The sequence below is a fragment of the Aulonocara stuartgranti genome, assembly GCF_965226115.1.
Source record: "Aulonocara stuartgranti genome assembly, chromosome: 19".
Classification (NCBI taxonomy): domain Eukaryota; kingdom Metazoa; phylum Chordata; class Actinopteri; order Cichliformes; family Cichlidae; genus Aulonocara; species Aulonocara stuartgranti.
Genome location: NC_138955.1, coordinates 2,139,383 through 2,163,864, shown reverse-complemented (window position 1 = coordinate 2,163,864; position 24,482 = coordinate 2,139,383). Strand labels below are relative to the sequence as shown.

Genomic DNA, 24,482 nt, shown 5'->3' with positions numbered 1-24,482 from the left:
TATGGCCAAAAAACGATAACAAAAAGTTAATACTTCCAGACAAGCATCACAGCACCCAGTCAGTTTTTTCAAAATGACCTAACCCCATTACCTATAAGCCATGGCAGTAATATGAAAACATTATTTTCTATTTAAATATTTATTTAACTACCAGCTTAAAAACGGAGCACAACAGAGGAACAGCACATTAAAAGGTTTGATCCCCCTGGAAACTCTTAGAATTGTCCCTGTAGGGTTGCATTGAATTAAGCAGTATTAACACTACTGCCCTTTCTGCAGAAGGGCAATTGGCTACGTTGCATGTTTTGCAAATCTGCCTTTTGAGTCAGGTGAAATACCACCAAGACAAAAGAACTAGTAGCTGACTTCAGAAGGAGGAAGTCTGAGCTGCAGCCTGTCAGCATCAACGGGGAGTGCGCGGAAAGGGTCTCCAGTTTCAAGTTTCTGGGTGTGCACATAGACACAGACCTCCAATGGAGACACCTCTGCGGTTTTAAAGAAGGCCCAACAGCGTCTGCACTTTCTGAGAATCCTCAGAAAAATGGACCTGAAGAAGGAGCTGCTGACCGTCTTCTACCGCTGCTCCATTGAAAGTGTGCTGACATATTATATCGGTGTGTGGTTCTCCAGCTGCACCACAGCATACAGAAAGGCACTCCAGAGGGTCATCAATATGGCCCAAAAAATCATTGGACATCCTCTTCCCTCCCTGAAGGACCTGTACAGCACTCGCTGTCTCAAGAGGGCACACAGCATCCTACAGGACTGCACACACCCAGGACACCGGGTGTTTAAGCTGCTGCCGTCGGGCAGGAGGTTCAGGCTGCTGAGGTCCTGGACAAACAGACTCAATGACAGCTTTTACAACAGGGCAACAGCCCTGATCAATGCAAATAGCTGACCTGACTGGCTACCTCCCTGGACTTTTTTTTTGGGGGGGGGGGAGTAACAATGTTTAAAACAATAACAATAATAATATTTATATTTATAACAAGGTGCAATAATAATTAATGTGCAATAATGACAGTGTGCAATACACTTATTCTTCTTCTTTTTATTACTAAGTTAATATACTGTGTTGTGTTGTTTGTGTTGCGTTGTGATGTGTCATATCATGTCGTGTTGTGTTACATGTAGTGCCGACATAGGACAGTTTTCCAATCTCATTGAACTATTGTACTATGTATGACTGTGCAATGACAATAAAGAGTTATCTATCTATCTATCTGAAATATGCAAAATGTAATAGACTGTAGTTAGCTGTGCCCAGTTAGGCCTGTTTGTATTGCTGTGTTAAAATGTTGTGGGTAATAGTGTCTCAGCTGTGTGGAACAGTTAACCGTTTCTTCTTGTCTGCTGTGTGCAGCCGCAGTCTGGTAGTTTCGAATATTACAAGACAAATAACAACACAAAAAGGCTGTATTTATAACGGTAAATGGACTGGTTCTTATCTAGTGCTTTTCTACTCAAAGTGCTTTATACAGCATGCCTCATTCTAGACCAAAATACTAAATTTTGTTCTACAAGGGCCTGATATTACGAGGACATTATTCTGCCACTGTTCTATGGAAATTTAAAACGAATGTCCTCAGAAAAAAAATCAGGTAAAATTGTTTTTTTGGTTTTTTTAATCACGTAATTCTTTGTTTTTACATACATCAGGTCCCAATCAGCCACACATAAACACACAAGTTCATACATAGCATGCCTGGACACATAAACGTAAACACAAAAAACATCCACTTTGATAGTTTGCTGCTTGCAAGTGGTGAGAACTTGCAGAAAGTGGGAACTGAAGGCAATAAAAAGAAATGGAGTAAACGTGTGCGACACATTTGATTTATCATAAAGCATTTGAATGTTGCTGCTTTGCTTCCTGTTGAAAAGTAGTTAGACTTTTCAACAGGGACAATTTACTAGTAAAATGTCTTAGTAAAATGAGTAATTCCCAGACTTGACAAAGAAATGTCATCATCAGACTAAGTTTCAGAGCTTCCCTCCTAACACATGCAAGGTAAGTTCTCTTACTTTAAGTTAGGTAGAGTGCATGAATGCAGGTTTATAATCAGCTTTTCACATCATATGTATATATGAGTAAAACTACATAGTGAATAAAGCAGAGCTTCACTATAGAGTTCTCTCAATTTCTTTCCTGTCTGTGGATGCTTTTCTTGCTCTAGTGTCATCCTCCTTTGGAAAACATGATGACAAAGACATGCATTTTCATTCAACTGCTGCTCTTCCTTTCTCCTGTTTGTGGGGAATTGAAAGTTGCATATGACTCCCCTTCTATCATCATGACATGGAGAGATGCACAGGCATACTGCAGGCACAAGTACACTGATTTGGTCACTGTCAGAAACGAGCAAGAAAATGAACGTTTTATTCGGCACGGCTGGATCGGATTATACCGAGAAGATGCAGCAAGTCCATGGAAATGGTCCCAAGATGATGAGATAGCCACCTTCACCATGTGGGAACATATAACTGGTAAGGAACATGTAACTGAATTATATTTGTATAACTGTATTACAGTATTTCTGTTAGGCTAACATTTATTTGTTTTAAAGTTCAAATCTATTATATCTATTGTATCTATTATATCTTGCCTATACTATTATCTACAGTACATTTATGAAACATGCCAAGGCCTTTTTGATGCAAACAATAAAAGATGAATATTTGAGCGCATACAGATGCAACATCTCAGATACAATTTGGTCTTCAAACCTTCTCTGAAAACTTCTCAGTGCATTCTCACTACTTTACTTCTCCTTGTTCTTGCAGAAGCAAATGCACAGAGAAACTGTGTTTTTAAGAGAAATGGAAAATGGGTAGCCAGAGATTGTGGATTGGAGCGACGTTTCACATGTTATACTGACCCTTTGGTTCTGGTGAAGGAGAATAAGACGTGGGAGGAGGCATTGGATCACTGCAGGTCTCTGGATAGAGTCAACACAAATAATCCAACCTTTTCAGACTGGAACCACCGCTACGACCTGGTCACGCTGATCTCTCCATTTGAACATACTTATGCACGAGAGAGAGCACAAGAGGCTACCACTGATGAGGTTGGCCAGTTTCCTACATTGTATTTGTATTGAGAAACTCTTTATTTGTTACAAGTTTTTGTATGTGGACCTCTCTGTTTAATGTTGGCAGGTGTGGACAGGCCTGTGTAACCTGGCTGGTAAGTGGTTGTGGGTGAGTGGAGAGCAGATGCAATATGAAAATATTCCAAGCTGCCCATCTCACAGCTTTTGTGGCGTCCTTGAGAAGAACGGTACTGCATCCTTCAGCATGAGAAACTGCCAGCTGAGAAGGAACTTCTTCTGCTACAAGAAGCCCTAAATGCACTCAAGGCTACACTTACTTAAGTACTGTACTTCAGTATAAACGTGAAGCAATTTTATTTAAATTGCACTTATGTACATGAAAATACGCTATTGCTCAAAATATGAAATGTGGTCAAGAAGGTGAAACAATGTTTATAATAGTTTATAAGTAATAGTTTATAATACAAGAACCAGAATGTAAACTATGGTTTGAATAGATGTTTCATTGATTTAAGATATTCCAGGACTCTAGTCTACTAAGAAATTTGCAAACCGATGTATCCCAACCTTTCTAGTTAGTTTCATTTTACTTTAAATAAAAGCGTTTATTTCTTTAAAAAAAACAAAAAAAAAAAACGCAGGGCTTTTTTTTTTTTTTAGCTCATTCACAATTTGGTCATAAAAACATACTTGTACAAAAAACCAATAGGGCGTTTTGTTGTTGTTTTCTTTAAGTACAGTCTCAACTTTATGGAAACCCATCCAACTAAAACTGGAAATCACACCAAAAGATTTCACTCATGTGATGCTGTGCAGAGTTTGCATTCTGTTATCTGCATATGGAAATGTTAAGGTCACTAAAGGAAAGAAACAGATGTTTACCAGATATAGTCTTGTGTCTGCCAGTAAGGCATAGCGATATTTGAATAGATTTGAATAAGGGGATTTACATTCAAAATGTGTTTGAATGTTTGTTCTATAGCAAACCATAAAGTGATCATGAAGTTTTATACCTGTGCTCAGCACTTTCCACACATTTATGTCAATGTGAACTCAAATTAAACAGAACTATTGCTGAAACATGATTTCAAATGGTGTCACTATAGACATTAAGCTGATGGCAGCCTAAGGATTACTCACAATTTACCCCGAGTACAGTCACAGGGAAATTTTACTGGTATTTTGTGTTACCTACATTAGAACAGCTAACAACAGTCTGCTCTGCTGTCCCCTCACCGTCTGCCTTTTTTCTCCATTGGCTTATCTCTTCATGTTTTATTTGTTTGTCCTTTCTTAGCTTTCATGCCCCCACAGAGGATGATGAGTTAAGTTTTTGTGTGAGTGTTACTCGTTGTCAGTATTACTCTTTTCTTGATGCAACACACCTCAAATTCCGGCCCTGTGTATCTTGTCAGTATTGGCAGATCTCCTGTTCACCCAAAACAGAAGAGGTGGAAAAACTGGATAGCCAGTGAAAAGCTGAAATGATAAGTGAGTAATTGAATCTGCCCGTATTACAGTATAAATCCATATGTCAGTTTTAAGTGTAACTGAAAACCCATTTGTTTTGTTTCGATCCCAAGATGTTGCTGCCCCTCACTGAGGAGCATCCAAAGATCCTGTCAGACAAGCAGGCAGAGACGATTTTTGTTTTTAATCTTGTTCCTTTTTCTCCTCTGTCTCCGGGATAGTTGATATATGGAGGGAGTTTCACCCCTCTAAAAAAGACTATACACACTATTCACTATTCTCCCCCCCCACAATAGTTATGCTAGAATCGATTACTTCTTCATGAATAATAATGATTTAAATAGGGTAAAAGAGTGTGAAATTCAACAAGCAGATGTATCTGACCACTGTGCAATCCACCTTATAGTTAATTTGAAAGGACAGGAGAAAAATACATTATGGAGGCTAAATGTGGGAATATTAAATAATAAGTCCAATATGGAGGAACTAAAGAAGTTTAGTAAATTTTAAAAAAAACAACAGAGAGGAGGTGTACAAAAAAGAGAAGGAGAACCTTTTTTTAACCGAACAACAACACAAGACCACACAAGACCCTTCACTGCTTCCAGAAATTAAAGAAATTAGGGATGAAATTGAAAAATATTAGCCACAGCCTTGTGCTTTGCACTGGGAAGAGGGGGGAGGGGCGGTAGTTACACTGGCAGTAGCACAGGAACAGAGCGGGAGGGAGAGAGAGAGAGAGAGAGAAAGAGAGTCTCATTAGAAAGGTCCAGTAATCATCCACAACTATTTTCAGTTGAGGATGATAAAGGATTCAGAAAGTTTATTCATGCAGGTCCATATGACAGAGAATGTGCATCATCTTCATATTTTAATTTATATTTAATTGTGTTGTGGTTTGCAGTGTTTTGTGTAGTTTCACTTTAAATTTGTTTAAAAGGAAAAAGCAGAAAAATTAAATAGTTAAAAGTTGAACTGTGAATAGTTAGTTTTTGTATTATATGATTTATTTATTACATTTTATGTGGAGTGAATAAATAAAAGTATATTTATGTGGCCCCTACAGACAAAGCATGTACAAACTCCAAAACACGTAAAAACTCAGAAGCACGTACAAAACACAACAGAAGTGCTCCAGGGTTGTGTAGCTTTCTGGATTTTATACTTATTGGGCTACATATTTATTTTATCATACAGGCTATACAGTACATAGCATCAAAACTCACATGTTTTATGTAACTAAAGTGTTGAATTATGTGGGCTACAGACAATAATTAAGTTATAGACTTTATTTATATGAAAAAATGTGTATACTTACTGCATTTGAATCATTTTAACCATATGTAACTACTAGGGGTGCAACGATACACAAGAGTCACGGTTCGGTTCGATACTTTGGTGTCACGGTTCGATATTTTTTCGATACAAAAAAATGTTCATGCCTTTTTAATTTGTCATTTATTAAAATTATAAATATATATTTTAACTCAAAAGTACAGTTTTTAAATTTAATGTTGCTGAAACAAAAGTAATTAAAAAAAATAAATATATCTCAGGGCTCTCAAAATTTCAAAATCCCTGGTAGCCCTTCGGGCAGGGACTCTTCAGTTTTTGGTAGCCCAAAATAAATGTAAGTAGCCCGAATAAAAAAGAGAGCAATTTTTTGATTGATGTTTTGTCTCCTTTACAATATTATACATTAAAGTATAATATTGTAAAGGAAACAAAACATTAATCAAAAAATTGTTGAAAAACAAATTACAACATTGTATAAAAATTACAATCATCAACTCAAATACTTGGTTCTAATTGAACAGAAATTTCTATGAACTTGTAAGAACTGTGTAGGACATGAATCCGTCTGTGTCAGACCCTGGATTTGAAATTTCCACTGAAGTCACGGGTAAGAAACAAGTGGAACCAAGATCGAGGCCGTTTGCTTTTTGAAGTTTGCAAAGACTGCTAAATTTTGCCATGGTAGTTCACTCTTTGCAACATAGTAGCTGTTCTAAACAGATTTTTCAGGTTTATTTTTAGTATGTTATTTGCAATTGGTGTTTGTTCTGGGAAAGATATTGCAGACTGAGCAATAATGCATTTCTCATGGGTTCTAATGTGACTGGTCCCAGTAACAAAGGCGCTTGTCGACTCAGAAATCGAGAGAAAACCAACAACACACCCGGCAGAACATTATGTTATTTACACGGGTCCACATAAGTGGTCCGCATGTGCGCATTCGCTGTCAAAATAAAAGACGCACCAGATAAGAAGTTGCAACGCGCGTTTGCGTCCATATAAAAAGCAGTGTTTTTGTCCGCTAGAGTGGGATTTTCACGGCACATTCCGCACCACATCTCTGTGCGTTCATCATTTGTTTGAAGCCAGCTCACCTCCTGCAACCACTTTTCCGAGAATACGTGCTTCTTTTGTGGTTCGGACTCCTTCTGACATTTCTTTGGAGGTAGAGGAACACCAAAGTAATTGCTTAAAGGAGCTTCTTCGACATCTTTAAGAGTTCTAAACTTTAAGAGTCTGTCCTCCTCCAGAAAATCTTATGTATGCAAACAGGCGTTGCAACTTCATATCTTGTGCGCGTTTTTTTTTTTTTTTTTTGGACAGCGAATGCGCACCTGCGGACCACTTATGTGCAGCCCCGGTTATATAGCTCGTCATATTGCAGCCACAGAAATTCTTTTGTCCATGAAACCATAAAGCTGCACTTTCTTTTTGCCTCATAGTCTGATTTCTCATAACTTTTCCGTTTTGTGGTAAGCTTTTCTTTGGCTGTCACTTCTTCACCCTGACCTGTCTTATTTGGCTCAGCAGAACTAAAATATATATCCTGCTGCTTTTACACACACACACATAACGCTCAGCGATTCTCTGCGCGATCAACCTCTCATATGTTTAAGCTTGCTGCGGGAGATTTCACTTGTCATGTTTGCATAGTAAGCTAACGATTGATAAGACGATGTCAGAGGAATTGGTGCACAAATTATCATCACTCACCAATCAGTGCTGTCGCTCTCTAGCGATTTTGCAAGCCCTGTATCTGATTGAGGAATCACTCATCTTTGGAAAAGAGAGTTTATTACAGAGAAATGGCTCTTTCCAAAATAAAAGCTATACTATATGCTTCTTCTGGGCTATATTCTCAGCAGCATATTGTAGCGGGTCAGGGCTGTTCGGGGTTCTGTTTGTACAGTTATGTTTTGTTTATGTTGCCATAGTGACGGGTGACGCCCTCTCGCTGCGACGGTGTGTCCTTCCGGGGTCAGAGGGCGCCTTGTGTGTTGTTGTTGTTGCTGTGCGGTTGGCGCGCTGAGCAGTTAGCTAGCGGCAGTGTTCTTCTGCAGATGTCAATAAACGGCTGTGCTCCCTGGCTAGCTCACGGGAAGCAAGACCAAACGACACCTCCGTCTCCTCGTTGTCTGAGCTCGCCACATTGGTGTCAGAAGTGGGATGATGGTGGCACCCCATGTTCTGACCCGAGTGACTTTTCCCCCGCCGGTCGTGCCCGGCCGGTGCGCCAAAAGAAGGCACCTGGACATTTGCAAAGTGGAAGCAAAAAACAAGCGCAAATTCAAACGCGATTTCAATATGTCACATATTGACAGTGGCTCACCGATGCCAATGACATAATTACCCAGCTACATTTCCGAAAGAATGCAAAAGCATTGACATATATTTTTCCTTCCTACAATAGCCCGACGGGCAGGGCAGAGATAGATTTTGGTAGTACGACTGGAAAAATCGCTAGCCCCGGGACGTCGGGCTAGCGATTTTGCAAGCCCTGTGTTACAGGCATGGCCCTTTAAGGATGAAGCCTGATGGGAAATGTATTCGGGATGTGTGTAGCGGGACTGCCTGGTGTGTGTGAAGAGAGAGAGCGGAGAAGGGGAAAAAGTAACGGTTAGCTACAGAAGAGACGAAAAGAAAATAAATAAAAGGAATATAATAACTCCCTCGACAGCCAGAGTTGTGTCGGCGATGCTCGCTGTGAGTAAACTGTTTCAGCCCACTGTACGCGGTGTTCGTGCCTTAGAGAAGAAATAAAGTTCGGTGAAGCAGTTTCCTACGCCTCCTTCGATCTTTTTGCTAGCGGAGTTGACCTGTATAGTAAGCTGTTGCCGGCTACGAGTCAGTTACGGAACCTTCAAGTAACTGCCAGAGGTTTTCTTACTACGGTTCGGGCCCGCGGATCTGGCGCGGTAACACCTGTATCTGATTGAGGAATCACTCATCTTTGGAAAAGAGAGTTTATTACAGAGAAATGGCTCTTTCCAAAATAAAAGCTATACTATACGCTTCTTCTGGGCTATATTCTCAGCAGCATATTGTAGCGGGTCAGGGCTGTTCGGGGTTCTGTTTGTACAGTTATGTTTTGTTTATGTTACCATAGTGACGGGTGACGCCCTCTCGCTGCGACGGTGTGTCCTTCCGGGGTCAGAGGGCGCCTTGTGTGTTGTTGTTGTTGCTGTGCGGTTGGCGCGCTGAGCAGTTAGCTAGCGGCAGTGTTCTTCTGCAGATGTCAATAAACGGCTGTGCTCCCTGGCTAGCTCACGGGAAGCAAGACCAAACGACACCTCCGTCTCCTCCTTGTCTGAGCTCGCCACATTGGTGTCAGAAGTGGGATGATGGTGGCACCCCATGTTCTGACCCGAGTGGCCCCGGCCGGTGCGCCAAAAGAAGGCACCTGGACATTTGCAGGACTTTGTGTGGGGTAATGGGGTCGTCGGGGACGACTGACCCCTTAGGTGGGGGCTATGTAGCGGGTCAGGGCTGTTCGGGGTTCTGTTTGTACAGTTATGTTTTGTTTATGTTGCCATAGTGACAGGTGACGCCTTCTCGCTGAGACGGTGTGTCCTTCCGGGGTCAGAGGGCGCTCTGTGTGTTGTTGTTGTTGCTGTGCGGTTGCCGCGCTGAGCAGTTAGCTAGCGGCAGTGTTCTTCTGCCGATGTCAATAAAGGGCTGTGCTCCCTGGCTAGCTCACGGGAAGCAAGACCAAACGACACCTCCGTCTCCTCGTTGTCTGAGCTCGCCACATTGGTGTCAGAAGTGGGATGATGGTGGCACCCCATGTTCTGACCCGAGTGACTTTTCCCCCGCCGGTCGTGCCCGGCCGGTGCGCCAAAAGAAGGCACCTGGACATTTGCAAAGTGGAAGCAAAAAACAAGCGCAAATTCAAACGCGATTTCAATATGTCACATATTGACAGTGGCTCACCGATGCCAATAACATAATTACCCAGCTACATTTCCGAAAGAATGCAAAAGCATTGACATATATTTTTCCTTCCTACAATAGCCCGACGGGCAGGGCAGAGATAGATTTTGGTAGTACGACTGGAAAAATCGCTAGCCCCGGGACGTCGGGCTAGCGATTTTGCAAGCCCTGTGTTACAGGCATGGCCCTTTAAGGATGAAGCCTGATGGGAAATGTATTCGGGATGTGTGTAGCGGGACTGCCTGGTGTGTGTGTGAAGAGAGAGAGCGGAGAAGGGGAAAAAGTAACGGTTAGCTACAGAAGAGACGAAAAGAAAATAAATAAAAGGAATATAATAACTCCCTCGACAGCCAGAGTTGTGTCGGCGATGCTCGCTGTGAGTAAACTGTTTCAGCCCACTGTACGCGGTGTTCGTGCCTTAGAGAAGAAATAAAGTTCGGTGAAGCAGTTTCCTACGCCTCCTTCGATCTTTTTGCTAGCGGAGTTGACCTGTATAGTAAGCTGTTGCCGGCTACGAGTCAGTTACGGAACCTTCAAGTAACTGCCAGAGGTTTTCTTACTACGGTTCGGGCCCGGGGATCTGGCGCGGTAACACCTGTATCTGATTGAGGAATCACTCATCTTTGGAAAAGAGAGTTTATTACAGAGAAATGGCTCTTTCCAAAATAAAAGCTATACTATACGCTTCTTCTGGGCTATATTCTCAGCAGCATATTGTAGCGGGTCAGGGCTGTTCGGGGTTCTGTTTGTACAGTTATGTTTTGTTTATGTTGCCATAGTGACGGGTGACGCCCTCTCGCTGCGACGGTGTGTCCTTCCGGGGTCAGAGGGCGCCCTGTGTGTTGTTGTTGTTGCTGTGCGGTTGGCGCGCTGAGCAGTTAGCTAGCGGCAGTGTTCTTCTGCAGATGTCAATAAACGGCTGTGCTCCCTGGCTAGCTCACGGGAAGCAAGACCAAACGACACCTCCGTCTCCTCCTTGTCTGAGCTCGCCACATTGGTGTCAGAAGTGGGATGATGGTGGCACCCCATGTTCTGACCCGAGTGACCCCGGCCGGTGCGCCAAAAGAAGGCACCTGGACATTTGCAGGACTTTGTGTGGGGTAATGGGGTCGTCGGGGACGACTGACCCCTTAGGTGGGGGCTATGTAGCGGGTCAGGGCTGTTCAGGGTTCTGTTTGTACAGTTATGTTTTGTTTATGTTGCCATAGTGACAGGTGACGCCTTCTCGCTGAGACGGTGTGTCCTTCCGGGGTCAGAGGGCGCTCTGTGTGTTGTTGTTGCTGTGCGGTTGCCGCGCTGAGCAGTTAGCTAGCGGCAGTGTTCTTCTGCAGATGTCAATAAACGGCTGTGCTCCCTGGCTAGCTCACGGGAAGCAAGACCAAACGATACCTCCGTCTCCTCGTTGTCTGAGCTCGCCACAATATTAAACATATCAGGTCCCCATAAGGAGAATCATGTGCTAACGGCTGTCTAAATGACTCGGGTAAAGTTTGTAGCATGCTTGTTGTTTTTGTCTGCTTCCACTTGTCTTTGCACTAGGATGATGTCGGTGTAAATGTGCAGTCATATTCGTTGTGTTCCCACTAGTGCTGTCAGCGTTAATCTCGTTGAAATGACGTTAACGCCACAACACGGCAAATGTCAATGTCAATACATTTTTCAAAAAATACCTCTCTGTGAAAAATGGGCTTAAAAACATAAACAACAACATAAACAACTGTGGAATACTGTTTGTCCGTGATTTCATTCCCCCCCCTGCAATGGCTCTGCGCCCCACACTTTGGGAAGATCTGCATTAAAGCATCATAGTCAAGGGAACAGAGGAAAGAGGCACATAAACTCTGACTGTCTTGCACTGCCCTCTGCTGGGAACAAGTGAAAACACTTTTACTGACGGTTGGATCAACATCCTGAGTTTGGTGCCAAACGCATCATTAAATACAGAACAAGATCATCGAGTGAGGGCACACTGGCAACAACCACCTAGCATTACATTTTCTGCTTTCAATCGGTTGCACAGCACAGCTCTCTTCATGATGCTAATATGTATTCATATAGAGATAATAGCTTTATTTTATAGTATAAAAAATAAAATCATTACTGTTTAAGACAATATTAACATTTTATTGAGCAGAATGAAGTATAGGGTGAAGAAAAGTCAGAGTGTAATATCTCCATATAAAATGTTTAATTTGAAACAGGACAGAACAATTATATTAAAAATTAAAAATAACAGCTGCTGTTGTGAAGCAGAGGCTCTGCTGGTGGGCTTTGGAGGTGACGAGGATCTTTGACTTGTTCCTGACCAGGAGTGGGCATTCCACCCTTTTCCTGCTGAGGACCGCTCCGGGTTACACCTCAGACCGTCAAATATATGAATGTTATTAGATGGATTTTAATTGTGTTCTTATGTAACTGCCATAAATTTTCAACAATGGCTTTAAAAAGAGGTAAGGAGGATGGCACACACATCTTCTTGATAAAAGAGTGAATCAAATCCACCATTAAAATTACAACCAGTAGTTGATATCAGTCACATGCATACCTGGCAAGACACTTTGCTGTGTCGACACAACTCACTGCTGATTAATTCTTAATCACTGAATTCCAGTTCAAACTTTTATCAGTGACAAAAGTGAATCAAAAATAAAAGTAAAGTAATCTCTGGTGTAACCTTTAATTTGATGATACACAAGATCGTAATATGCTGACTTTCTATAAGAAATCAAGGAATGTGCTGAAAGTCTAGTCAATTCTATAGTGCTGCATAATCAATGATCAGTCATTTAAAATAATTATCATACATGATTAGATTTAAAGGCTATTTGTGTGCCTTGAAACTTCTTCTGTAAACTCAGTGCTCTGCGCTTTTTAAGATTTAACAGTCAGCTGCACTTGAAAGATTTTAAGTGTGACATACAGAAAATGGGATGAATCTTCATGGAAACAGGACGTTTATGGTGAGATAGTGCAAGAGTTCTAGTGACCTTGACAAAGTTCCCTGAGTTAAAATAAGGCACTACTGCTGAGCTGAATGATAAATTCCTTTTTAGTTAAATTTTAGTTAGAATTTTTTAAAGGAAGAAGTCAAAATATCTTTGCATAAACGAAATGTACTTTCTACAGATAAGATGTAGTAAGTCCAAAAGAAATGAAGCCCACGTTCAGCACTGGTTAGTACATTATGTTCATGTAAAAATGAATTGTTGGCATGTGCCATGAATTCAAACGTGCGCTAAGTTTTCTCTCCTCCCTGAGCAACATCTGCAGTTTGGTTGCTGTTTGGTTTGCTCTTGTGCACCTAACACTGCATCCACCAACTCTTCATGCACCACTGACAGTTACATTGTGAGTTTGAGTTTCTTCTTCATGTTTCTTTAATAAACTTTTTCTTAATTAGCATTTCTATCTGCACCTGTCTTGCTGCCATGGCTGTGTGGCCTAGTTTTGATAAAATCCTAGGCCATTTTCATGGTGCAAGGATCCTTCTTCTGTGCTGTATAATTATAATAAAATACAATGATCATACATAGTCCACTTTGGGTACAGCACAGTGCAGCGGTCCCTGTTCTGCAGGTACTCTGGTTTAGATCAGCAGAGTGTGAAGGGTTGTTTCTCTCTTTATGTCAGTTATGGACTGGAAGCTTGTGAAGGGTGTACATTGATTGTATCAAATTCATTTAATAACAGTCTCTCTTTTTTGCCTTTGCCATGACTTCAGAGCAACTTGCCAAGTTTTTTAGCAAAATCAGATTTAGTTCACAGATGTTTTCTGTGCTGCCTACAAATTCCAATGAACCTAACCATCCATATTTATGTTTCCACATTTGTCCTTATTTATTTAGAAAAATAACAGAAATACACGATTAAAAGACACAAGAACAAGCATATCAAACAATTACCATAGCAAAAAAAGTAGATCCACATAAAAAACATATGGTATACGTGTTACAGTTTAATGTCAACTTGTCTATTGCATAGCATTTACTCTATATGCTTTAATTTCCAAAATAATGTTAATTATTATTATTATAATAGTTTTTTTCTTGATACTAACCAGGCTGGCTTTAGGTTTAGTGGAATTTCTTTTAATAACAAATAATTTTCACACAGACCTCTAAAGTAATTAGAATGTTAACTGCACTGTTGTAGACTCTGAATATGAAAAATAACCCAAAAACTGATAAAATATTTCTTGTTAAAAATGCTTTTTTAGCATCATATCAGGAGTGAAAAGAGTTTTTCTTATTTACATTTCACACATCCAGTGCAACTGCTTCGAGTCACAATTTCCATCATAGCGGGTCTTCCAGGGATTAAAGGCGGAGTGAACTGCAACCCCACAATGTTCTCCAATCTCTCCGCCGTTGTTTGGTTCTCCATCCATCCAGTACCTAAGAAAATTGCATCATGTATTGTTAACTTCAAACCACACACTACCGGTCAAAAGTTTTAAAACACCCAATATTTTCAGTTATTTATTGCAATTCAAGTCATTCAAGTCCAATGAATAGCTTGGATTGGTACAAAGGTTCACATCAGGTGAACTGTCAGAGGTAAAAAAAAGAAAAAAAGGTTACCCAATGTACATTTTAGAATTATACAGAAAGGCCTTTATCAGGGAACCCAAAACAGAGGTTGATGAAGCCTTGGAAGCTGGTGCTACTAATTCCTACAGGTGTTCCAACTTTTCTGGATTACTTACAACCACCTCTGTCTGCATAAAAGCAGTGTTGGATCACATTGTGGTATCATTACCTCGTGAGCATCAGTTGAACAGTACTGTATTGGAGAAATTAGTGTTGCTCCAAAAATGGTGAGAAGAGGGCAATTAACAATGGAAGAGAAACAGATCATCATAACATTTAAAAATGTAGGTCTTTCCCAACGAGAAACTGCAAAGAAAGTCAAGGTGTCAGTGAGTACAGTTTGCTTCACCATCAAAAGGCAAGAAACTGAGGAAAACTCTGACAGGAAGAGGTCTGGCAGACTCAAAGCCACAACTGAATCAGAGGACATGTTTCTCAGAGTTAACAGCTTGTGTGATAGGCTTATTTATACTATGCTTTCATTTCAGAGTGCAATGACACATGAAACTGTATAATTTTCAATAAAAAAATGGCTGCTACGGCAGTCATGTGGTGTTTGTGAAGGAAGGACCCAAAATGCAGGCAAAGGCTGTGATGCGAGTGATCGTTTATTTACAGTGATGGCAAAGTGACAAAAACAGGAAAAATGGAACGGGGGGCTCCAAAACCTAAACTGGGAAAACTAACCTCATACAAACCCAAACTGAAACACAAAACGTTAAACACTGGGATACCTGGAAGCATGAGGAGACAAAAGGCACGGGAACATGGGGCGAGACAGGCAGGGATGACAAGGAGAATGTTGAGCAGAGACATGCTGAGAAACAGCAACTAACGCAGACGGACCGACAACGAGCAAAGGCAACCTCACACTATAAGTACACACACAGAGGAACAACAAGGAATGGCAAACAGGAGGCACAGCTGATCCTAATTAACATGAGGAGACAAGAGACACAGACCCTAAAAGTAAAACCGGAACCCACAGGCTGGACTACAGACACAGACATAGGGACATGACACAGACTCAGGGAAATGAAACAGAGCACAGATGGAGCACACTGACAGATAACTAGGCACACAGCAATGGAAGCACAGGAAGAAAACCTCCAGTTGCACTAGAATACATAAAAAACATCAAATCGTCAGATAATAACCACAACAAGAAGAATAACAACATGGTGCTGGGTCACCAACCCAGCACCATGACATGGTCTAAAGCTTTTGATTGATAATATATATAATATAATTAATTTATTTAACATAAAAGTATGAAGAAATGATTGGTGCTGTTCTCACCTTTGTTGCACCTCTGTGACATTATTAATCCATGTCCAGTTCCCCTCGTTCTCCATGTCAGTGAGTCCAATCCAGAATCCATTCTCCCACTTACTATTACTGGTTTTCATATTTTGGATTATGTGACTCACATATTTCTAAAGAAAAAAAAGAAAAAAAGAATCAGTTAACACCTAAAATAAAGTTTTCAAATGACCTAATTATAACAACCAATATAGAAATTAACTCATTTTCAGGGCTTGACTTGTACAGTGCCAGTTTGTGGCTACATTACATTCACCTGCTCTACTGTTTTTGAGCAGTTCGAGTCTGTGTGATTTGATCAGGTGGAAAAACTTTGTAATGACATAAAGACATCATCTTGTCCAAATGATGTTGTTCCAACACATTTCTTAAAAAAGATTCTCAAGGTGGTCAGTTTTAATAGCAGTCTTAACTCAGGTGTTGTGCAGCCTGTGATTAAAGAAACTAATCTCGATTCCTCTGTTCTTGCAAGCTTCAGGCCTCTTTCAAAGCTTCCCTTTCTGTCAATAATTTTAGAAAATAATGTATTTTTTCAGCTGCAATTTCTATACAGTCACCCTGTTCTCGGGAGGTTTCAGTGCCTAAATTGCCTAAATTTGCCTCTCCACATCAGACAGGCTCCTACCCTCAATCTTTTTAAATGCTATCTTAAAACACAGCTCTACTCATTGGCTTTTAATGCTGCATGAGAGTTATTTACTTATTTATTTGTTATTTGGCATTGATGTTAATTGATATTCATTATTTTATTGTGTAATTTGTATGTTTGTACAGCACTTTGGTCAACACCACTGTTGTAATTAAATGTGCTATATAAATAAATAAACTAAACTACATAACATTTTTTAATTTTTCCATCACCTGTACCTTATGTTTATTAACAGGAAGCAGATTATAGCATGTTGACATGACTGTTTGCTGTTTTTTGCTAATTGTTTACTTGATTTTTTAATAACATATATTTCTCTTTAAATTTATTTGTTGACTGCATGTAGTTTGAGTTTTGGATGTCTATTCTGTTAAAAGGTGACCCAGAAAGAACAGCTGGTTCTTGGGTAATAACATCTAAATGAAGATAAACATACTCGATATGAACTTTATAATCAGCTCTACGATTAGCAGAATTTAAATCCATGTTAATCACTCTCTCATGTAGACTTTCTGTCTATCTCACCTATTTTTTACAGTCATCCTTGTTTGTTTTAAACCCACCTGCTCTTCCTGGTTATCGATCACAACCAGGTCAGAGCCACGACTAACACAGTCCTCTCTGCTCTCATGCCAGTTCTTTTTGACAGTAGAGGACTCGGTGTAGGAGAAGAAATAGCAGGACGAGTTGAAAAGAGCCCAACCAGGGAGGCATCCGCCACAAGATCCCTCTGAGAGAAACAAAGAGTTATCGTCTTTTCCAGTTAACACATTTCAGGAAAACATAAATAAGGATAAAAGTTTCTCACCTAAAGCTGATACATTGGACTTCAGGTTTGCCTTCTCCACTTGCAGTGCTTGCATCTGTTTCTGATAACCATCATTGACGGTCTTCAGCTGCTCAATTTTCACCTTTACTTCTTTGTGGTTGTTGATCGCGCTCTCTAACGCCTTCTTGGCCTCCTCTTCAGCTTCGATCACATCGCTGTGGTTGCTTCGGAGATAGTCGAGCTCATTGAAGAGCTGTGTTACAGCTGGGTTGGAAATGTGCAAGGAGCCCTCTTTGACTTTGGCACCTGAAAATGTTTGTGTCAAAATATCAATAGTTGAATCACATTTCAAAGTACTGGAAAATAATCTTGACACAGTTTTGTTTAGAAGGAACTAAAATAGTTTTTTAATCAACAAACTAGAACATTTTCTATTTAAAAGATGTGTTACTGCTTGTGTTAACATGATTACTCTAAAATCTTATAGTGAAAGTGTGTTATCAGCAGTTTATCAGTAAGTTTCCAAATTAAAAAAAGTGGGAAACGAAACTTAATGTGAATTTTCACACTCACAGTTAACTCCAATAACAACAGCCGTTATCAACAGCACAGCGTTCAGCAATCCAAGGAACGGTATAATCGGTGGGTACTTTGTTGATCCACCTTTAGTAAATAAACATAAAAATATTGTAATGTTTCAATGTTTGGCAGAAAACACAATTGACTTACATTTTCCTTCTTAGCTTCTTCTGCTTTGTAGGCATGCTTGAACAAGTGAACTGTATTTCCTCACAGCTGCAATGAGTTTGCGGTCAAGCCACAAACCAGCTACATTAGAAAACACATCTTATTTACTGTAGCTATATTTAGGTTTATCTGACCTCATACAAATACAACTTCATATGCAAGCATCCTACAAAAGCACACAGGTTTAGCAAATATTTAAGAATGATTTCAACTAATGTTCTTCCACTAAAATAGGCAACACTGACTTCAGGAAACTACCTGGAAAAAAAAGATGAAATGGAAAGAAAAGAGGAGAAAAAGTGATGGCTAAACGAGTCATTGTGGAAGAAACTCGTACCTTGCCTAAATATATCATTGGACGGTGTGTCATTGTTCTCGTTTGGCCTTCTCTGTGGATTATCCATGACTGCAGTGTTGGTTGTAATGCCTACTGATCTGTCTGACTTCTCTTTTATAGCCTCAAAAAACTGACTTTGAATACGTAATGCTTGCTGTGGGTGTATCAGTTCTGCCTTGAATTCTGGGCCATTGACATCTGTTCGTGTTTCTGTGAAAACCAGTAATTTGATTTAGGATGGAGGTCGGCAGCCACATGTGGCTCTTTCGTCCTCAGCTGTGGCTCCCTCAAGTTTTGGGCGGAAAAAATAAAAGTAAGAAAAATTTGCATGTTACAGGGATAGCCTGCTTTAAGAAAACAGTCTGATGGTAATGTATTCCGTGCCACAGGTTGAATGTTGTGGGGAAAACAGAGACGGCCTCTCTGTGCACAAGTGAGTGCGAGTTACATCTGCAGCACGAAGTTTAAAGAGTGAGAAAAGTATGTTTATAGTTGGAGCTACTGCAGCCAAAAGAGTCTAACCGGCCCAGTTGTGAGCGAAATGTTAGCAATAATCTGCAAACTGTGTTTAGCGCATCCAGGAATAAAGTTCTGCTGGTGCAACCCTCCGATGCCTCTCTCCATCTCTCCACTTTGCGATAAGTTGACCCAGACCAGACAGCTAGTTACCACCTACGAGCCAAACTCAGAGCACATTTCCCAGAGTTCTCTGCACTAAATCTGCCATTACGATATGACCCACAAGCAAAGATTTGCACATACTTGTTTCATACTAGGACTTTTGTGGATCTGTGCGAAGCTGGCAGCCTTAAATGTGCATCGAAACATCACGTGGGCATGCAACGCGAGCTGTGTGTATCCGGTGATTCGTCCACATGTATTTAAGGTTTTGTGAGCTGGATTGTTACAGAATATTCTGGTGTTTTTCAATAACTATCTATGTATATTTTCCACCATCAGCTTTTGTATTTTTTTTACGCCCAGGGCTGGACGGTTGATTGCTGCCTGCGGCTTGATGAAAAACAGAAGATGACAGCACATTAAAATGAACTGAAGTGATAATTACAGACAAATAGTTATCACGATTATTCTTTTTACTTTATAACTATTCGGCCACTGCTGCGTTTTATTTATTTGAAAGTGGACTATTTTCTATTTGATGAATTTTCCAATTTCCAATTTTTTTCCCTCCTCTTCATAGCATCTATAAAACAGTTCTTGAAAGTAAAAAGCTCTTCATCTTATTAAGAAATCTTATTATTCTTGTATTAGGTATAAACGGACTATTCACACACACACACACACACACACACACACACACACACACACACACCCCCCTCCCCCCGGCTGCACTACAGACACATAAGCACGAGTGTGCATGCGGCTGTTTTTGTCCCAGAATACAGTCGGAGGGGCTAAAATGTCCCTGTTGATGTTGAAGGTTGGTGAACCCTGGTCTAGGGACTTGCTTGAAATGACATTTTCTCATAAATCAGTTATCCTGATGCTTCCAAAAGTTTAAACCAGTGCTAGTTTTTTGTCATGACTATTGTACAGATGTAGTTAACCACATACTGTATAGATTGTAGATTACTGTAGACATACTGTAGACTGTAGACTGTAGATTTCACTATATTTTTCAAATCACACTGTTTTAGTAGAATAATAAAAATACAAGCTATTACACAAATTCAAATTTTCATTCCTTCTGCAAATGTGCTCTTATGTTTTTTTGTTTTGTTTTGTTTTTCTAGATCTGACTTCTGAAAACTTGTCTAAGAAACTACTAACAGATACTATGATGCAATTTTTTCGAAGAAACACATATCCTCTTTTTTTTGAAGAAGTAAATTGACAGCACATCTTACAATAAATTACTCTACCTTAGCTATAAAGCAGGAAACAGACAGTGCAGCTTTATATGATAACAACAAAATCCACTTATACATGCAATTAATTAACATCTAATTTATAAATTAACTATTAATCCACAATTATCACCCCTATAATCCCAGTTACATTATGACATGTTGTTTAGTACTTTGTTTTTATGAGTTGCAAAATTGTGGCTCGCTGGAATTTAAAAAAAAAAAAAAGTTGCTAATTATGCATTTAATAAAACATCCATACATCGTTTTTACCTGTTTAACTGATAAAACTACAGTTCTGCAGTAATTGGCTGTAACTGTTGATTAATGTAATTGTCGAAAGCTATAACCAGAGGTAGAATGTAACAGACAATACGTAAAAAGTATTCATATAAGAGAAGAGCTTGAGAAAATGTGGAGAGTGAAGGTAACAGTGGTCTCAGTGGTAATTGGAGCACACGGTGTAGTGACTCCCAAGCTAGGCGAGTGGCTCCAGCAGATCCCAGGAATGACATCCGAGATCTCTGTCCAGAAGAGCGCAGAAGACCTGCTGATCAGGCACATTGATTGGTGCCTGATCAGCAGTACCTGTGAGCATAGACCCTGCTACAGTGGTCAGTTGAGGACTTCACATAGCACGCCATGGCTGACTGATCTGGGTTGGGACAATGTCATAGGGCAACTTCAAGGTGGTGTCCCAAAAAAACAAGTTGTAGCATTATTTGGAGTGAGCATTTGAAGTCATATATTGACTCCTGTGAAACTTTAGTTTCATATATGAAATATTTTTAGGATTCATTTTTTGAACACTGCCTCTATCCACCAATTTTAACCCCGAGGCAACAATGGGTGGCCAGAGACAATGTTTGAAAGTGAATGCAATGACTAAAACAGTGTCTGAGAATATTTAGTGAATCGTATATTTCACATTCAAAAAATAATTTCTGAGTGTGTTAGGGCAGCATAATTGTGACAAAGGTGAGGGATGTATGAAATATTCTCTTCACCAAAATAGATGTTAATAATTTAATAGTTCAAACTCATAGCTCCTGTAGTCTTCAGTAATGAGTTAATGTTATTTTATAGTTTCTTACTAGAAAATTTAAGTTCTTTAAATTTGTTACTTATAAGCCTGATGATAGTTTTAAAGTAAGATTTATGATAATTATCATATTTTAGCGTGTAAAAAGTGTAAATCAACGCTTTCCATTTATTTGATGAATGGTATTCTGCTGGTAGTCGTTGGAGTTCTTGGGATAACTGTGTCCATGACAGTCTACGTGACAAAAATACAACTTCAGTTTCCCTTTTCTGTAGAATTTCACAATGTCCGACTACCAAGAAAATGAACGCTGAGCAACTATATAAGGGGACAAGGGGATTTTACATGTTGGAAATTTATTTTGAGCCTTTCATGGAAACATGCTAATGTGGTGAGTTTTGATCAGAACTGCTGTTTGTTCCAAAGTTTAGTTTGATGTTGGATATTTTACATTAAAGACACAAACACACAGATGTGATGTGATCGAAGCTGAAGAGGAGGACAAGAAGTTACTAGAGCATGTGAACAAAAACCATGAACAATGAAAGGTGGATATTGAGCAGCTAAAGACCATCAGTGATGGAATATTACAATTCTTGCAGCATTCATTCACACAGTCAGCTTACTGATTGCATGATCACTGCAGCCTCCAGGCTTATGAATTTAAGGTCAGCATCTTGTATCAGACTACCTCTTGTGAAATGATCACTTTTTTATTACTCTTAATTGTTTTACTGTGTTTATTTTTGCGTAGAAAACTTTTTGTCTGTAATTGTTGAGTTTGCATCTTAGTATCATGTTTACCTGAGTTATCAGACTGCTTCAGATTGAGTAGATCTCAAATCGGTTGGCAGAATAGGTTTTAAACCACAAAATACGGACATATTTAATTAAATATGTCCAAGGTAGTTCCCTCTGCAGATGTGCTCTCTCTTTATTTAGATTGTTTCTGACATTTACATTTGTCTTAGAAACTGTTTTTCAAAAGTTATGATTTTTAGAGGAACATATTCTAACTCTTTTAAAGAAGTAAACTGATAATATCATGCGCTGTACACGTGATGGACAGCAGCTACTCTGTCAGGCCTAAAATGAATAACAGGAAGCAGCCACAAAATTCACTTATTATCCCTTCAGATGCTCACCAACATGCTTGAGCTCGTTTCTAAATTATCCAGTAACCCAGTTAAGTTGAAGTCTTATATAATTTAAATAAATATTCCAGAAATATGTTATTAGCCTTCCAAAATATTTTCTACAGTTAAAAATACTGACTAAAGTATAAATAATGACTTTGACTCTCTATTTATCATCTTTCCTTTTGTACACAGGCTGCTAAAAGAAACAGGTTATTAAAGCTGCAGTTTTAATTGTTACCAGGCACAAGTGTTTCTTAATGTGTTCATCAGCAGATGAGGTGTAAACAGACATACTGGTATAATATTGTGTTAATAATGTAAAACACTGTAAGTCTGTATGCAATGTAAATTAACAATTTACTGTAGCATTGCTGTAGATAAATACAGCGTGCACACATGGGCAAAACTTGTTTTAAACAGCAGTTTATATAAATGTGCTGAATAATGCTTTTTCATGTTAGCTGGAAGATTTACTAATATGCTAAAAAAAATTCTTAAATGCTTACAGAGAATTTCTTCTGATAGCAACTTGTGTTCATGTAAGATTGTGATGCATTATTGCAGATATTTTAGCTCAGTGGTTTTGTTGCTATTTCGCATTTAATTTGGGTAACACACAGAACAACGTTCCAGGTCTTGTAGAAGTTTGCTTTGCGATACAACGCTGCACAGTCCCCAATATCCTAATCAAACAAATAAAATAAAAGTTATTAGGGTCATTCTATCTCCAATCAGCAACGTTTTTGAACATTCTCTTGTTGACCATCTCTGATTTGCATAAAATTATTATGGTCCAAAGTCTGAATATATATAATGATTGTTGCAGATTTCAGTTTTATATAAGAAATAGTTTTGAACATTGCCTCTTTCCACCCTGTTTTACTTGAGTGGACAGAGGCAAAGTCTGAACGTGAATGGAATGACTGATAACCGGATGAGGCAATTATTTTTAACATGAATATCTGAAAAACCAAGATCGATAAAGGCCTGGAATGATCACTACCTGGTCTTAGCATGAAAATGAATCTTTTCTGTAATTTGGGACATTTATATGAAAAACTGTCTGAGTTTTGGCTAATTAAAATATTTGTAAAAATTCAAGCTGTCCTGTAAAGTCTTATATTAAAAGTGATGATTTCACATAAGGTAAGATGCTGACCTTAAACCCATAATCCTAACACCTAACCAACCATAAGCGTAATGCCACGAATGCTGGAGGCTGCAGTGATCATGCAACTAGTATGCTGACTTTGTCAGTGAATGCTGCAAAAATTGTAATATTCCATCATTGATGGTCAATATCCACTTTTCATTGTTTATGGTTTTTGTTCACATGCAGTGGTTCTCAAACTGTGGTATGCATACCACTGGTGGTACTTGGGCTCCCTGTAGTGGTATGCGGGAAATCTCCCCCCCAAAATTTAAGATTAAATAATATACCATTGCGGAGGTATGCAAAGGTGCCAAAACGCTGATGGAAAAAACACAGCTTTTTCCCACCGTACCAAAATCTCAGGCACCATCGATGAGTTGGTGGTCCTCGGGAGTATCGGTGGGGATGAAGAAGATGCCGTCAGTGAGTCGTGAACTATTGCCTGGATGCCAAAGCTTCTGGTAGCCAGGTGAATGCGATCTGCTTCTTCTGCGAGTTAGCGGTAATCCTTCGCGGCCAGCAGCAACTGTCAGAGGAAGAGGTGAGTGAAGACAAATCCGCTGTCATCCGATCCTAGCAATCACAGCATGCTCTCCATGAGCTCGAGAGCGATACCATCACCCAGGCCTGAGAAAGAGGAGTTTCTCGGCCCACTCTGCATTGGAGAGGGAGTAGCGCCACAGCAGCAGTGCCTTGAGAACGGTGTATTTCCCTTGGGAGGGGGGATTTGGGAGGAGGGTCATCACACAGCGGGTGGACAGCGGATCCAGCGAGGCCACCACATGATGGTATTTCGACACGACGACACGTCGGCTGAAACACCACGAAGAACAAACTGGGCTTTGACATGCACAAACCACGAAGGAGGGTCGTGAAGCCAAAAATCCAGCAGCTTAATCGCCGCAGCAAAAATTAAAACGTACAGCTCTGTTAGCACTTCTGACATAAATGAAGAGAGAAAACTCAACAGCAGTGGTGTTTGTAGGGCTACTGAATTTGGGCTAGCTAGTATATAATAATGTGCTACAAGGTGGCTAGCTACACAGCTATGGTTAGCACCCCTTTTTGGGGGGCTTGTTCAGATGAAATAGAACAAGATAGAAGCATCAAAGCA

The 24,482-nt window shown here is 39.8% G+C and overlaps 1 protein-coding gene across 1 annotated transcript; it reads right to left on the bottom strand.

The window, feature by feature from the left end:
* Window positions 1-13,564: 13,564 nt before the first annotated feature.
* On the bottom strand, window positions 13,565-18,682 carry LOC309695621 (uncharacterized protein). The gene is made up of 6 exons (XM_082516362.1): window positions 18,167-18,682; window positions 17,656-17,745; window positions 17,122-17,388; window positions 16,877-17,043; window positions 15,641-15,777; window positions 13,565-14,146 (listed from the first exon to the last, which is right to left on the bottom strand). Exons 1-6 carry the CDS (start codon window positions 18,231-18,233, stop codon window positions 14,002-14,004), a joined length of 873 nt encoding a protein of 290 aa, XP_082372488.1. The 5' UTR covers window positions 18,234-18,682; the 3' UTR covers window positions 13,565-14,001.
* Window positions 18,683-24,482: the final 5,800 nt, after the last annotated feature.

Excerpts from the sequence above, each read along its gene's own strand:
- LOC309695621 (XM_082516362.1), bottom strand. The coding sequence starts at position 18,233 with ATGGATAATCCACAGAGAAGGCCAAACGAGAACAATGACACACCGTCC. Across the intron at positions 15,778-16,876 it reads TCGATAACCAGGAAGAGCAG|AAATATGTGAGTCACATAAT; the intron begins GTGGGTTTAAAA and ends TTTTTTCTTTAG. Across the intron at positions 14,147-15,640 it reads GTCACAGAGGTGCAACAAAG|GTACTGGATGGATGGAGAAC; the intron begins GTGAGAACAGCA and ends CAATTTTCTTAG.